This window comes from Lipotes vexillifer, unplaced genomic scaffold (genome assembly GCF_000442215.2).
Source record: "Lipotes vexillifer unplaced genomic scaffold, Lipotes_vexillifer_v1.1 scaffold97, whole genome shotgun sequence".
NCBI classification, from domain to species: Eukaryota; Metazoa; Chordata; class Mammalia; order Artiodactyla; family Lipotidae; genus Lipotes; species Lipotes vexillifer.
The window spans coordinates 76,562-88,615 of NW_006775688.1; the positions used below are offsets into that span (position 1 = coordinate 76,562).

Consider the following 12,054-nt stretch of genomic DNA (forward strand, 5'->3'; position numbering starts at 1 on the left):
TGGCTTCAGGGGGCTTTGTCCCACAGCTCCTGGGCAGGGGACCAAGACAGACCCCAACCAAGAAGTGTATCCACGGGAGGGCGTTATCTCAATGTCCCCTGCTTTGTCTCCCTCTGCCTGTGGATGTCACTTTGTTGGTGTAAACAATAGGACCAGAAGGGACTTTGCTTGTTTTCTTCCACATTTACTGCATGTTAATGAGATGCCCCTCATAGTGTTAGGTCTGTGTAAGAGGCTTCCGTCAAGGCCTAGGAGATAGATAGGAGATCTGAAGGGTTCCAGATCAAGCAAACACTGCAGGGAGGGAGTGGAGAACCAGGGACGGGCACTCAAAGCCTGTCTCCAAGGGAAAAAGGTCAGGCCTAGAGAATTTGTGAAAGTTTTTGGAGACAGCTGTTAGAGGACTGTGAGTCCCACCTCACGCACGTGGGGCTGAGTGCCTGCCTCTCACCTTGCCCCCAGGGACAGCAGGGTCGGTGGGTCTCTTGGAGAGCCTGACATGTGCCTCCTGATGCTTGGGGATCTGACTCCAGCCTGGAAAACTGAAAAGATGAGCAGTGGGCTGGCTGGAGGCTCTGGCTGCAGAGCAAAGGCAGAGCAGCTGCTGCCTGGTAATTCTAGGGCCAAATGAGGCCCCAGTGCTTCCAAGGGATGGGCCAGTCATGGGTCTCTGAGAGAAAGAGACTAGCAAAGGGTCACCCAAGCAGCTGTCCAAGAGGGCGTCCTGGAGGGACAAACAAGACTGCAGCAGAGAGACACTGGGGCACCTCCCAGGAAGAAGCAAGCCACCAGCCAGAGGTGGAAAGCATTCACCCTGGTTGAGAGGGCTGGAGGGAGGAAGGAATCCCCCAGAGACAGGGTCTCCCATGCGCCCGGGAATGACCCACCAGAGCCCTCCCAGGTTCAAAGAGAGCCAAAGGCCTATCCCAGGAGGCATGAGCCCCAGGTCTGAGCCCCTTGCGCCCTCACCTCACCTCCTACCCTGCTCTTCTCAGGCCTGGGGGCGGGGTCAGAAAGTCCAGGTGGCAACTGGGGTAGGAAGGAGTAGAAAGGCAAAGCTGGGAAGAGAGGAGCCAGTGCCATCCCCTCCCCAGGGGCGGGCCTCCTGTCTGCAGCAGCCTGCTGCCAACTCCCATGACCAGTCCACAAAACCGGGATTGGGGAGGGGGGGTCATTTGCACGGCAAAGCTTTCTTCATTTAACCCAAAGCATATTCACCTTAGAAGAAACATCAGCTTTCCTTTGAAGAGAGACCTTCTCTGGTACATTTTAATGATTTTGGATGAATGATATTTTATATATCTCTGTCTCATCACCACAACTGAAAAATGAGCTTTTGTGAGCAGGCTTTCCAGCTCATTCTCCTGCGGTCCCCTCCATGGGGCCCATCACCAGAGACTCTGGAAGATTCGATGACTCACGCAGGCCTTTCAGGGGCACGCTGATTGTACAAAGGGAGGTAGGGGTGTAAGCAAGGTCAACCCACTCCACCTTCAGATTTTGCTCCAGCTGAACAAATATATGAACCATCCCTCAGCCTTTTCTCTCCCTGCGTTTTCACGCAGTAGGTGGCACCAATAAAATACCACCTCGTGTTTGTATAGCACTTTACAGTTTCAAAGCCACTCTCACATCCCAAAGTCACTCTCCACCCCCAAACTCATCCCAAGTCATTCCCATCCCGTTTCCACCCACACTGCTGCTTTCCCTGATGGCCAGCCCCGTGCCATTCTCCGCAAGGGAGAGGCCGCGTGCCCCCTCCCGGGGAGTCCACGTGTTATGGGAAGTGTTTCCTCATAAAGAGTCAGCCGGCCAGAAATGTGGGCAGAGAGCAAAGGGCAGCACGTTCAGGTTCTGTTTATTATGTCCTCACAGCCTTGTTTATAGTAGAGGTGAGTGACATTATTCCACTTTGCATGGTAATGAGACAACTCAATGAGGACTCCATCAGCCAAGCGGTTTCTACAGCAGATGAGCTGCTACAGATCTGTGCCGCCACGTGACTCGGTGAGCGCTACCACGCCTGGAGGGCACATCAGCCCAGCCACCTTCTCCGTACCTGGCAGAGGGGAGGGAGCAGAGGGGCAGAAGGGAGGAAGAATCAAGAAGAGAACGGTTTATTGAGAAGACCAGGACCCCACACCAGGGAAGGCCAGTGGCCCCATCCTGCCATCTCTCATCTTGGTCCACAGCATCTTGTGAATCCCAAGAGGTCACAGGGACAGGAAGACATCTCTGCTCTTGGCTTCTTCCTTCACAGTCTCATGCCAAGTGGCACAGGCTCCCCATGCCAGGGGTGACTTTGCCACCTCCTTTGCTTCTAAAACGGAGGATGCCGATTTGAAGAGGGCTGACACTTGGCAGACTGAAGGACAGCCTCGGATGGAAAATCATAATTCGTCTGCCTTGCTTGGAAGTGGGCACTGACAGGGTCAGGAGAGCTCCGGGTGTTCTTGTTGATGGGAGACGATCCTGCCTCTGAACTCACCACTCATCACCTCTCCCTCTGGTTTATGGAGAAGCAGATGCCACGTGAGCTGTGTGTCTTTCCCCCCTGCTCCTTCCTCTTCAGTCTTCCCCATTCCCAGCCCGGCTCTCCGCACAGTGAGTTCATGCCTTTTTCCCTCACAGCCCAGGGCCTGGATCACCCGGACACCCGGCCCTGCTGAGGACAGGCGCCCAGGGCCTGCACCCAGAGGCTGGGCCTGCAGCCTGAGCAGAGGGCCATTTCACAGCTTTGGTTAATCCAGAGCAGCAAGTTCTGCGGAGAGCACCAGAGGGTAAAATCAACTAGGAACCTTCTAGCTGCCCATCCAGCCTAACACCAAAGAGAATGGTGAGGGCTTAGAGCAGCAACCGAAACCCCGTGGTGGCCCTGGAAAAGAAAGTCTCAAAGAGCTTGCTATTCTGAGGGTAAAACACCCTCCCTTGAGAAATTTGAAATTGTTGTGCTACCACTATTATTACAACTACACACCCCTCACCCACTACCTGAGTCCAACTACCATGTCACGTGGCCTTGGATACAGAGGCACAGCCTAACACGAAATGACCAAGCACAAGAGCACATGAAAACAAACAGCGAAGCAGCCTAGGAGGAGAGATTGGAGGAAGCCCTGTGAACAAGACCCGGCAGGCGAGAAAAACCCCAAGGACCCCTTCAGCCCCCACTGTTGGCGTACCCACTGCCTGACAACGCATTCAGCTGGGGCAGAGACATTTCTATCTCAAAAGTCAGAGAGGGCATAGAGGCAACCACCCTAAGAGTCAAATTCAGGGCTGGCAGGTTCCTGGTTATTGTGCTTGTTTGTGTCTGGGTGTGCTCCAGCCCTCTCAGCTCACACAGCTGTGTTTTACCCTTAGCTGTGTTCCTCACTCCTCAGGCCCAGCATCCCAACCTCATTTATACATTGGACCCACCTGTGGGGTAGTTTAAACACTACTGATGCCTTGCGTTCCAACCCCAAGCTGTTCTGGGGTGGGACCCAGACATTCGGGTTTCTTTAACTCCTCAGGTGATTCCATTGAACAACCAAGGGTGAGAGCCTCTGTCTTAGACCATCTTTTTTCAAAGTCTGGTCCACGGGCCACTACACACCTGGGAGCTTATTAAAAGTGCAGACTTTTACATCCCACCCCAGATCTATTAGATCAGCATCTCTGGGTGTGGAACCTGGGAATTAGCACTTACAACAGGCTTTCCGGGTGATCCCTGCACATCCTCAACTTTCATAATAAACGCTGCTCAGGGAACATTCCTCACCCCAGAAGTGCCCAGGGCTGTGAAGGGTCGTTACTGATTGTGTTCTATTTGGTTTGCCGAAGGCAACAGGAAATCTCACACCAGCCCCCAAACGGGTTAATACTCCCGTGGGGCTGAAAGGCCACTCAGGGATGGAGAGCAATTCTAAAAGTCACAGCTCTGCCCGGCCTACTGCATGGCTTGCCTTGAGCCTTTAAAGGTCCCAAGCACAGAGCAAGCCTTGTGCCTGGAAGGCAGTCCAGAGCACAAGCCCGGCGTGAGGAACCCAGGAAGACGTGGAGAAGCGGCCACTGTGGGTGCCCACCAAACGAGGAGTACGGCTTGTGGAGAGGCTGAGGGAGGGGGCGGGGCGGGGCGATGTGGAAGGTCAGGGATGAGGTATGCTTAGATATTGCTCTAGATGTTGTAAACATATCTGTTTGTTTTGTCACAGACCAAAATCTCAGTTGGCATGACCAAAGTGCCTGAAAGTAGCATCGGAGCGGAGAGCTCTGTGCCTCCTGGCAGAAGCAGGACATAAAGGGTGTGAGGAAAGCTCCACCCATGGGAAGACCATCTCTGTGGTGTACTAGTCTAGTGCTCATAATTCTCTCGCTCTCTCTCTCTCTCTCTCTCACACACACACACACACACACACACATACACACACACACACACACACACACACACACACACACACACACACTCCACGGGAGCACCATAAACATAACTATCACGTCCATCTACACATGAACAGACGCCCACAGACGCTCACTTGGCGGCAAATCTCAGGATACCCAAGCTGGGTCCTTCACACCTCCCCATCGTGGGAGGAAGTCACCAGGTGCCATGACACCACCATCTGCATCCTTCGTTCCACCAATAGTTGGCAAGAACTCTAGGCCCCAGATAAGGCGACCGCAAAACACTCTCGTTCAGACTTTTCTCCTGGGGACAGTGGAAGTGGTAAAAAGGCCCCTCTTAGGACGTCTGGGGTCTCCATAACTCTGTGCTGTTCCCATTTATAGGCACCTCCTAGTCGACAGTAGAGTTGGCAGCAGACGTACATTTCGTATGTAAACAACATTGAAAATACCCTGTTCCGGAATTTGATCATTAAAGTAATTCTAGCAGCTTAAACTAAAGATGCTTTTTCACCAGTGGGGGCGGGGGAATACTACCTGATCTAACTAGGAACACCCACATGAGGCTGCAGAGCCCTTGAACGTGAAATTCCACAGGTCTCTTCAGGAGGCCTGTGTTCTCTCTCTCCTCCATGGTTCGTACAGACACGTCAGCTCTCACTAACAGATACTCACAGATACACGGCGGGGCAGCGGACCCTAACAGCCCGTGGGACTCAAGAGCCTTCTTGGCTTTGTCTAGCTGCAGCCAAGGAAGGAAGAGATTCATAAAGTTACTGGACAGGAACGCAAGCACTGTAACACCCGCACATCTAAAAAGGCTCATCCCCGCTACACGAGGAGGCTGCTTCAGCCCAATTTTCAATCACCTGCCTTCCAGAGCTTACACCTAATCATGTGCTGTTTCATTTAGTCAAGCTGAAAGTTTTGGAGATCTGCAGTGAATCCAAATCCATCGGCTGTGAGTTACCCCAATAGTACCTCCAGCACGTTCTCTGTGATTCAGTCCACCCAGGGACCAGCCTCTCCCAGGCTCCTCTTCCACATTCTGGTCTCTCTGCTGAGGATTCATCTCCTCAGCACTGCAGTCTTGGGCCAAAGTCAGCTTTTTCCCGGGCAGCTGGAGTAAGTTTCCTGTGTCTTGCTCATCCTCCAGGGAAAAGTTTCCTGATGTATTTCCAAAAGCAGCACCGGCATACCATGAAGACGTCTTAGGAAGGTTCTCTACAACCAGATGTTCACAGTGATCTTCTTAGCCTCACCTCCTGTTCCACGTTCAATCCCAAAAAGTCAAGAAGGAAGCTGTTGATCAGCCAAGATGGCCCTCACGAGAGGAACCTTTCTAAAAAAGCATGCTCTCAGGAAGCAAGCTGGAAAGAGAATTACAGCCTAAGTTCCCATTCTCCCCCATCGGAATTACATGACCTGCATGAAGGGGGCAAGAGGGAGAGACAGGAAAAGTATTAGGCACTGTGAGAGCTGTCCATGCTAAGGGAATTCACCTCCCTTTACCAAGCCACCCATCGTTCTAAGAGATCAGTGATGTGTGATACCACAGGGAGGTGAGGGCAGAGAATACATTAAGCAACAGAGAGGTTATATGGTGGCCCACTGCACAAAAATCTACTGGTGCTACATTCCCTGCTCATTCAACTTCAGGAAAACTTCTTGGTAGAACTGAGGAAGATTTGCAAGCTGTCTCTTTCTCAATAGCAGTTCCACATCAGAAGTGGTGAAGGACATCTCCCAAGACCCTTTCTGGAATTGCAAGGGTATGGGAGTCTTGTGAATTTCCTAGGCTGAGATGGACAGTGACACTGGTCTTATGCAAATGGAAGAAACAGCCAACTCCATGGAGTGTGCCCCTTCTCTCAGAGGCCACCTATCAGTGACGGTGCTAGAAACCTGGGATTCCACCGAGGCCTCTCTCCTAAACCGTGAGGTCCCAGCACGTGGGACCGGCTATTACGTTGTGACGGCAAATCACAAACCTAAGTCAGAGTCTTCTAGCTCTTCCTCACAAGGGTATAGGACAAGTTAGAGAGTCGAGAGTCCTAACTGAGGAGGGTGTGGAAGTGGTGGAAATTGCATTTGCATTATTTACAGATTAGCCCAGCATGGCATATCTGCCTTCTTAGTGGAGATGACCCAAGGCATTATGGAGGGCAAGTTGCCGACCCAGAGGAGGGTGACAGCGACAAGGTACTACCACTAACCAAAACACAAACATGGGTTAATGGAATAGAGTCCGAGCTCTGGTGGCTGGATCATACTTTGGGATGGCCCTTCATCCCTTCCTCACTCCCGGGCTCCCAACCTAAATGCCACTGCTTTTGAACACCTATGACATTTCACATTAGAATATGGTCTTGGCAGCAAGGGGAGGGGAAAGCCGGTGATCTCCAAGAGTCCCCATCTGAGGTCTAACTGAGCCGCCTCTGGCTTTGGGACAGCAAATCGAAGTACATTTTGGACCTCAGGAACCGGGGGTAAGAGTCTTTCTCCATGAGACTGTGTACTTTTCCCTGGGCTTGGTCAAAGCAAGTCAGGGACGGTTCCTGCATGTTCTTCCTTGTGGCTTCTCGGGTCTGGAAGTCTATGTTTACCTGGAGACACAAACAGAGAGCACGGTCACAGGCCCTCAAGGGCCAATTATTATATTAATAATATTATTAATGACAGCATCTTAAATATGTAAGGTTATTCATGCTTTTCAAACTGCTTTCTTGAAGGTCATCCCTTTTGATCCCAGGAAGAATCCTGTGAGGTCTGAAGACCAGATATTCTTCATCCCAATTTATAGATAAAGATACTGAAGAAAAGGGATACTAAAAAGCTGGTCTAATTTACTCTGGAAAGTTAGTAACAGCCAAGGCAAAACCCAAAATTACTCAACTCTTAATCCATGGGTCTTCGCAATGTCAGGCAGAGTTAAACCAGAGACAAGCATGAATGTGGGTTCCCTAAAGTAAGCTTGCTCTTTTGTCCTTTTTCAGCTGCTAAGGAAACAAATACCCCAGGGAGAAAGGCTATGTTTTAGAACGTACATCTCTGTTCCAACCGCATGTATAAGGAGCCTGCAGCATCCTGGCCACTGGCCAAAGACCTCCTGCATCCCAAGTCAAAGCATAATTGAAGAGTTTTAGGTATAGAATGCACCTAAACTCATAGACAACAAATATTTGTCTCCTATAACACTCTCCCAGGTAAAACTCTGTTTTATAACTCAGAATAGCAGTACATAGAAATTCATATTATTATTATAAGTAATTATAATAAATGATCATAAAACAATATAAATGAGTATAATTACTCATTAATAAGCAGTGACAAATATGGCATAGGTGTTTGACTCCTAATACTCAGAGTGGTCTTGAAAGGTGATATTATAGCCTTTTACATTGGGGAAAACATGATTCAGAGAGACCAGGTAACTTGACCAAGATCACACAACGAGTAAGTAGTGGAGCTGATATTGGAACAAGATTCCAAAGTACATGCTCATTCCATCGAGTCATGCTGCCTTCCACTAGGAAAACTAACATGGATTTACTGGCATCTATCTTGCAGAATCCCTATAGAAACACAGTTCCTGCTGGCACATGTTTAACTGACAGACAGCTAAAATACTCCCAATAGAGCTCCTTTTTATAGAATCCCTGGGCTCTGCACCTTAAAAGGGATCCCTTTTGTATCAAGAGCCATCCGAGCAGTGAGGTTCATTTCAGAAGAAAGTCCCCATCAAACCTGGCTCAAACCCCAGCAAGGAGAGAGAGCAATGGATGGGGGTCTTACAAGACCCCACCGCCAACACACCTCCCGCGGAGCCTGCACATCCACAAACTCTTCAAAGATCCTATGGGCCTTGGAGACCAGTTTTGCAGTTGACCTGGTCTTCTTGAACTCCTCACAGGCCAACCAGAACTCCAGGTTCTCTTCACTGAACTCCGTCTTCAGGAAGGCACGGAACGCAGCCACCCCATCTGTGGACATGGAGGGAAGTGGAAAGGAAGGGAAATAGGACGAGGCTTAAGTCCAAGAACTGTAGAAGAAAGAAAGGTAGTCATAACACAAGAGTGGCCCTGGGCTTCCCTGGTAGCGCAGTGGTTGAGAGTCCGCCTGCCGATGCAGGGGACACGGGTTCGTGCCCCGGTCCGGGAAGGTCCCACATGCCGCGGAGCGGCTGGGCCCGTGAGCCGTGGCCGCTGAGCCTGCGCGTCCGGAGCCTGTGCTCCGCAACGGGAGGGGCCACAGCAGTGAGAGGCCCGCATACAGCAAAAAAAAAAAACACACAGGTACCGTCAGAGGCAAGCCATGCTTCTCATTCAAGGATCATAGTGATATTCTGGAGAAATGTTTAGGAAGCCATAGGAATAATGACTATGGGAAGGCCTGGTCGCTTCTAATCAGCCCTCGGCGGTGACTGCCTGTCCCCTAATGCAGAGTTGGCTGTCCCCTGGGTCTACTGGTGAGCCTGTGTTTCTAATGAGGCCAAAGTAATATACGTAATCCATTCCCTGCACCAATCCAAGTCAACCAACCTGAAAAAACAATCTGTCACAAGACAAACTGATGGGGGGTAGGGGGGAGTGAATGCCTCAGGGCAAATCCTTCACTATTAACAGAAAAATGTCTGAAAGTAAACACCCACTGAAATGCAGTCTGTAAAACCATTCTGTTATATGGAAGGGGTTCTCAGCCTCTTTTAAAAAACTTTTGAGGCCCCATAGTTTAATGATTAATTCCATGGATGCTTTATTTTAAAAGATCTTGCCTATCAAATTATACATTTTAATTAAGATTAATTATAATTTTTCCACTAAATGATTTAATGATTAACATATCCTTGCATTTTTCTTAATCGATGTCACGCATACTGCCAGACAGAGCTTCCAATCGGAATAAGATGAGCAGTGTTATCACATAGATTTGGAAAGGGAAACAACATTCATTGATAGCCTATGTATGCAGCTGATGTTTTTATTTTAAAATAGTTTTGATAAATTATCTTAACCTTTAACGCATGCTCCTCAAATCAAATAAGAGCTCTAGCTTTCTACCAACTGTCCACAGAGGAAGGAGAGATACAGCCTAAAATAAAGGACTGCATTGGTTAAAAATGACTCTGGCTGGGGGCTTCCCTCGTGGTGCAGTAGTTTAAAATCCACCTGCCAATGCAGGGGACACGGGTTCGAGCCCTGGTCCAGGAAGATCCCACATCCCGCAGAGCAACTAAGCTGGTGCACCATAACTACTCAGCCTGCGCTCTAGAGCCCACGAGCCACAACTACTGAGCCCACGTGCCACAACTACTGAAGCCCGCGCACCTAGAGCCCGTGCTCCGCAACAAGAGAAGCCACGACAATGAGAAGCCCATGAGCGGCAACGAAGACCCAACACAGCCAAAAATAATAAATGAATAAAATTAATTAATTTAAAAAAAAGACTCTGGCTATAATGTTTTATTTCTTTTCTAAAATTTACTAGAAGGACAATAGGCTAACAGTTCTTAATTCTGGTTGATGGACTCCCCTGAGCATCGAAGGTCCATCCATAGGTGCTAGGCCTGGGCACTGTCCACCATCATTCCATGGATTGATGGCGCCATGTGGTTGACATATTTAACTGTTTGTTTTTACTTTTCTGAAACATTTTTATTTCTTCTAATTAAAAAGTCATTGTTTATCTTTCAAAATAGACATCTTAACGCCCACACTAGAACCATAGTTATAAAAGTCAAGACTTTTAATCATAAGAGCCAGGAGCTTGGGAGAGAAAAGGGTGTTGATGAAAATACCAAAGCTAAACCTTAAATCACGAAGAAATCTAAGTTTGGAGGCCTGAGCTTAAAGTGTTTAACAAAAGTAGGGGTGGCCATGAAATTTATCACCCCAGCCAGGACATTTCTGGGAGTCAAGGGGGCCACTTCTGTTAATTACACAGGGACAACAGACATAAACCATGACCACTATAGGCAAAAACCAGGACACTTGGTCACCTTAACAGTAAGACAAGGAGTCTGGAGAAAGCAGAATACGATATAAGGTTGTTTCCCCTCAGGCAGGATGGAAATAAAACTGTCCCCGTGCCAGGCAGGGGGAGAGTAACACAGTTTAGACTCATACGAAGGCTCTGCTCAGTGCCCCACCGGCCCTCATTCCTGCACTGGGTTCAAAACCCTGAGAGGAGGGCATAGAAATCCGAGATAAATTAAGAATCAAAGTGAGTGTGAAGCAGTGGCATGGCACTAATTAGGCAGAGAGAGGTTCTGAAAAGCATTCATTCAATTCAACAATTTTTTTAAAAAAAAACTACTCATGAACAAAGTACCGTTCGAAATATTGGGCTACATCAGAGAACAAATCATAAAATCACTGTCCATAAAATCCCTCATGGATGCTCTTTTTGCCGTGTCTTGACTCCTCCAAGTTCTCATAGAGGAGCCCTAGAAGTTTCCTCAGGCTCTAAAAGAACAGGGGTTTGAGGAAAACCACCTGCAGCTGCGGAAGCCTCTGAGGAGACTCAGTGACCCGGAAAGCCGAGGGGCGTGGGCGGGGCTGCTTCCGCAAGGTGGCCTCGGAGCAATGAGCAATCCACTGGTGACAAGAGCCAGGGACACGATCCATGACACAGGGAGGACGGGGGCCAGAGGCCCTCCCCTGTGCGGGAAGCAAAATGTGCGGGGCTGGGGGAACCCTAAAACACTATGCGTTTATCTGAAGGGGCAAATGTAAAGTGACTCAGAAGAGTGACTCTGAAGAGCCTGTTGTTTTTAAACCAGACGAGACTAGATTCTTTGAATTGAAAACTTTGTTGTTTGTGTTAGATTTTGTTGTGCTTTCCATCAGGCAAAAATGGGTGCTTGTGAGCAAGCTGAGATGGAGAAAATTACCTCTCTGCCTTCCTCGATGCTATAACTGAGGATCGCCCTGCTAGGGAAACTGTGCGGCCTCACCCTACCCAAGGTACAGACATTATCTCCTTGCATCAGATCTCAGCTCTGCTGGGTCTTTGTGTGGATTAAAGGAGATATCACCTGCAGAGCATCCTCAGGAACGTTGCTTTACTTCTTCCCACTTTATAGATGAGGAAACATGCTTAGAGAAGTGGACTGGCTGAGTTCACACAAGTAATAATATGCAGCATTTAAAAACGTAAGGTAGGGCTTTCCTGGTGGCGCAGGGGTTGAGAGTCCGCCTGCCGATGCAGGGGACGCGGGTTCGTGCCCCGGTCCGGGAAGATCCCACATGCCGCGGAGCGGCTGGGCCCGTGAGCCATGGCCGCTTGGCCTGCGCGTCCGGAGCCTGTGCTCCGCAGCGGGAGAGGCCGCAACAGTGAGAGGCCCGCGTACCGCAGAAAACAAACAAACAAGCAAACAAAAAAAAAACCGTAAGATAGCCTAACTACCAATCCAACACAACAGTAAGGCCATCTCCACTCATTCATTCATTCATTCATTCATTCTTTCTTTCACCCATTATGTGACCCAGGCATCCTGCTAGGAGCCTGGGCACAAAGCACAGGCACAACTAAGTGCTCACAGAACTTTCAGTAAAAGAGCAATTTGAGCCAAGATAACATAATTACGGTAATTGTGGTATAGATGATAAGTGATATGCTAGGGAAAGCGTAGGTGGCTGTGAAAGTGCCCGGGGGGGGGGGGGGCCG

At 49.3% G+C, this 12,054-nt stretch overlaps 1 protein-coding gene across 3 annotated transcripts in view; it reads right to left on the reverse strand.

Annotated features, from left to right (window-relative positions):
• Window positions 1–6,181: 6,181 nt before the first annotated feature.
• RGS8 (regulator of G protein signaling 8) overlaps window positions 6,182–12,054 on the reverse strand; it is a 26,648-nt gene continuing 20,775 nt past the window's right edge. For 2 of the 3 annotated variants that reach the window (XM_007450129.1, XM_007450127.1), the window contains 2 exons: window positions 8,203–8,369; window positions 6,732–6,992 (listed from right to left, as the gene is read on the reverse strand). In XM_007450129.1, coding sequence (XP_007450191.1) covers window positions 6,810–6,992; window positions 8,203–8,369 — 350 coding nt within the window. In that variant the 3' untranslated portion in view covers window positions 6,732–6,809. Of the gene's footprint in view, window positions 6,993–8,202; window positions 8,370–12,054 lie in introns of all 3 variants that reach the window. The other variant, XM_007450128.1, reaches the window with a different exon arrangement.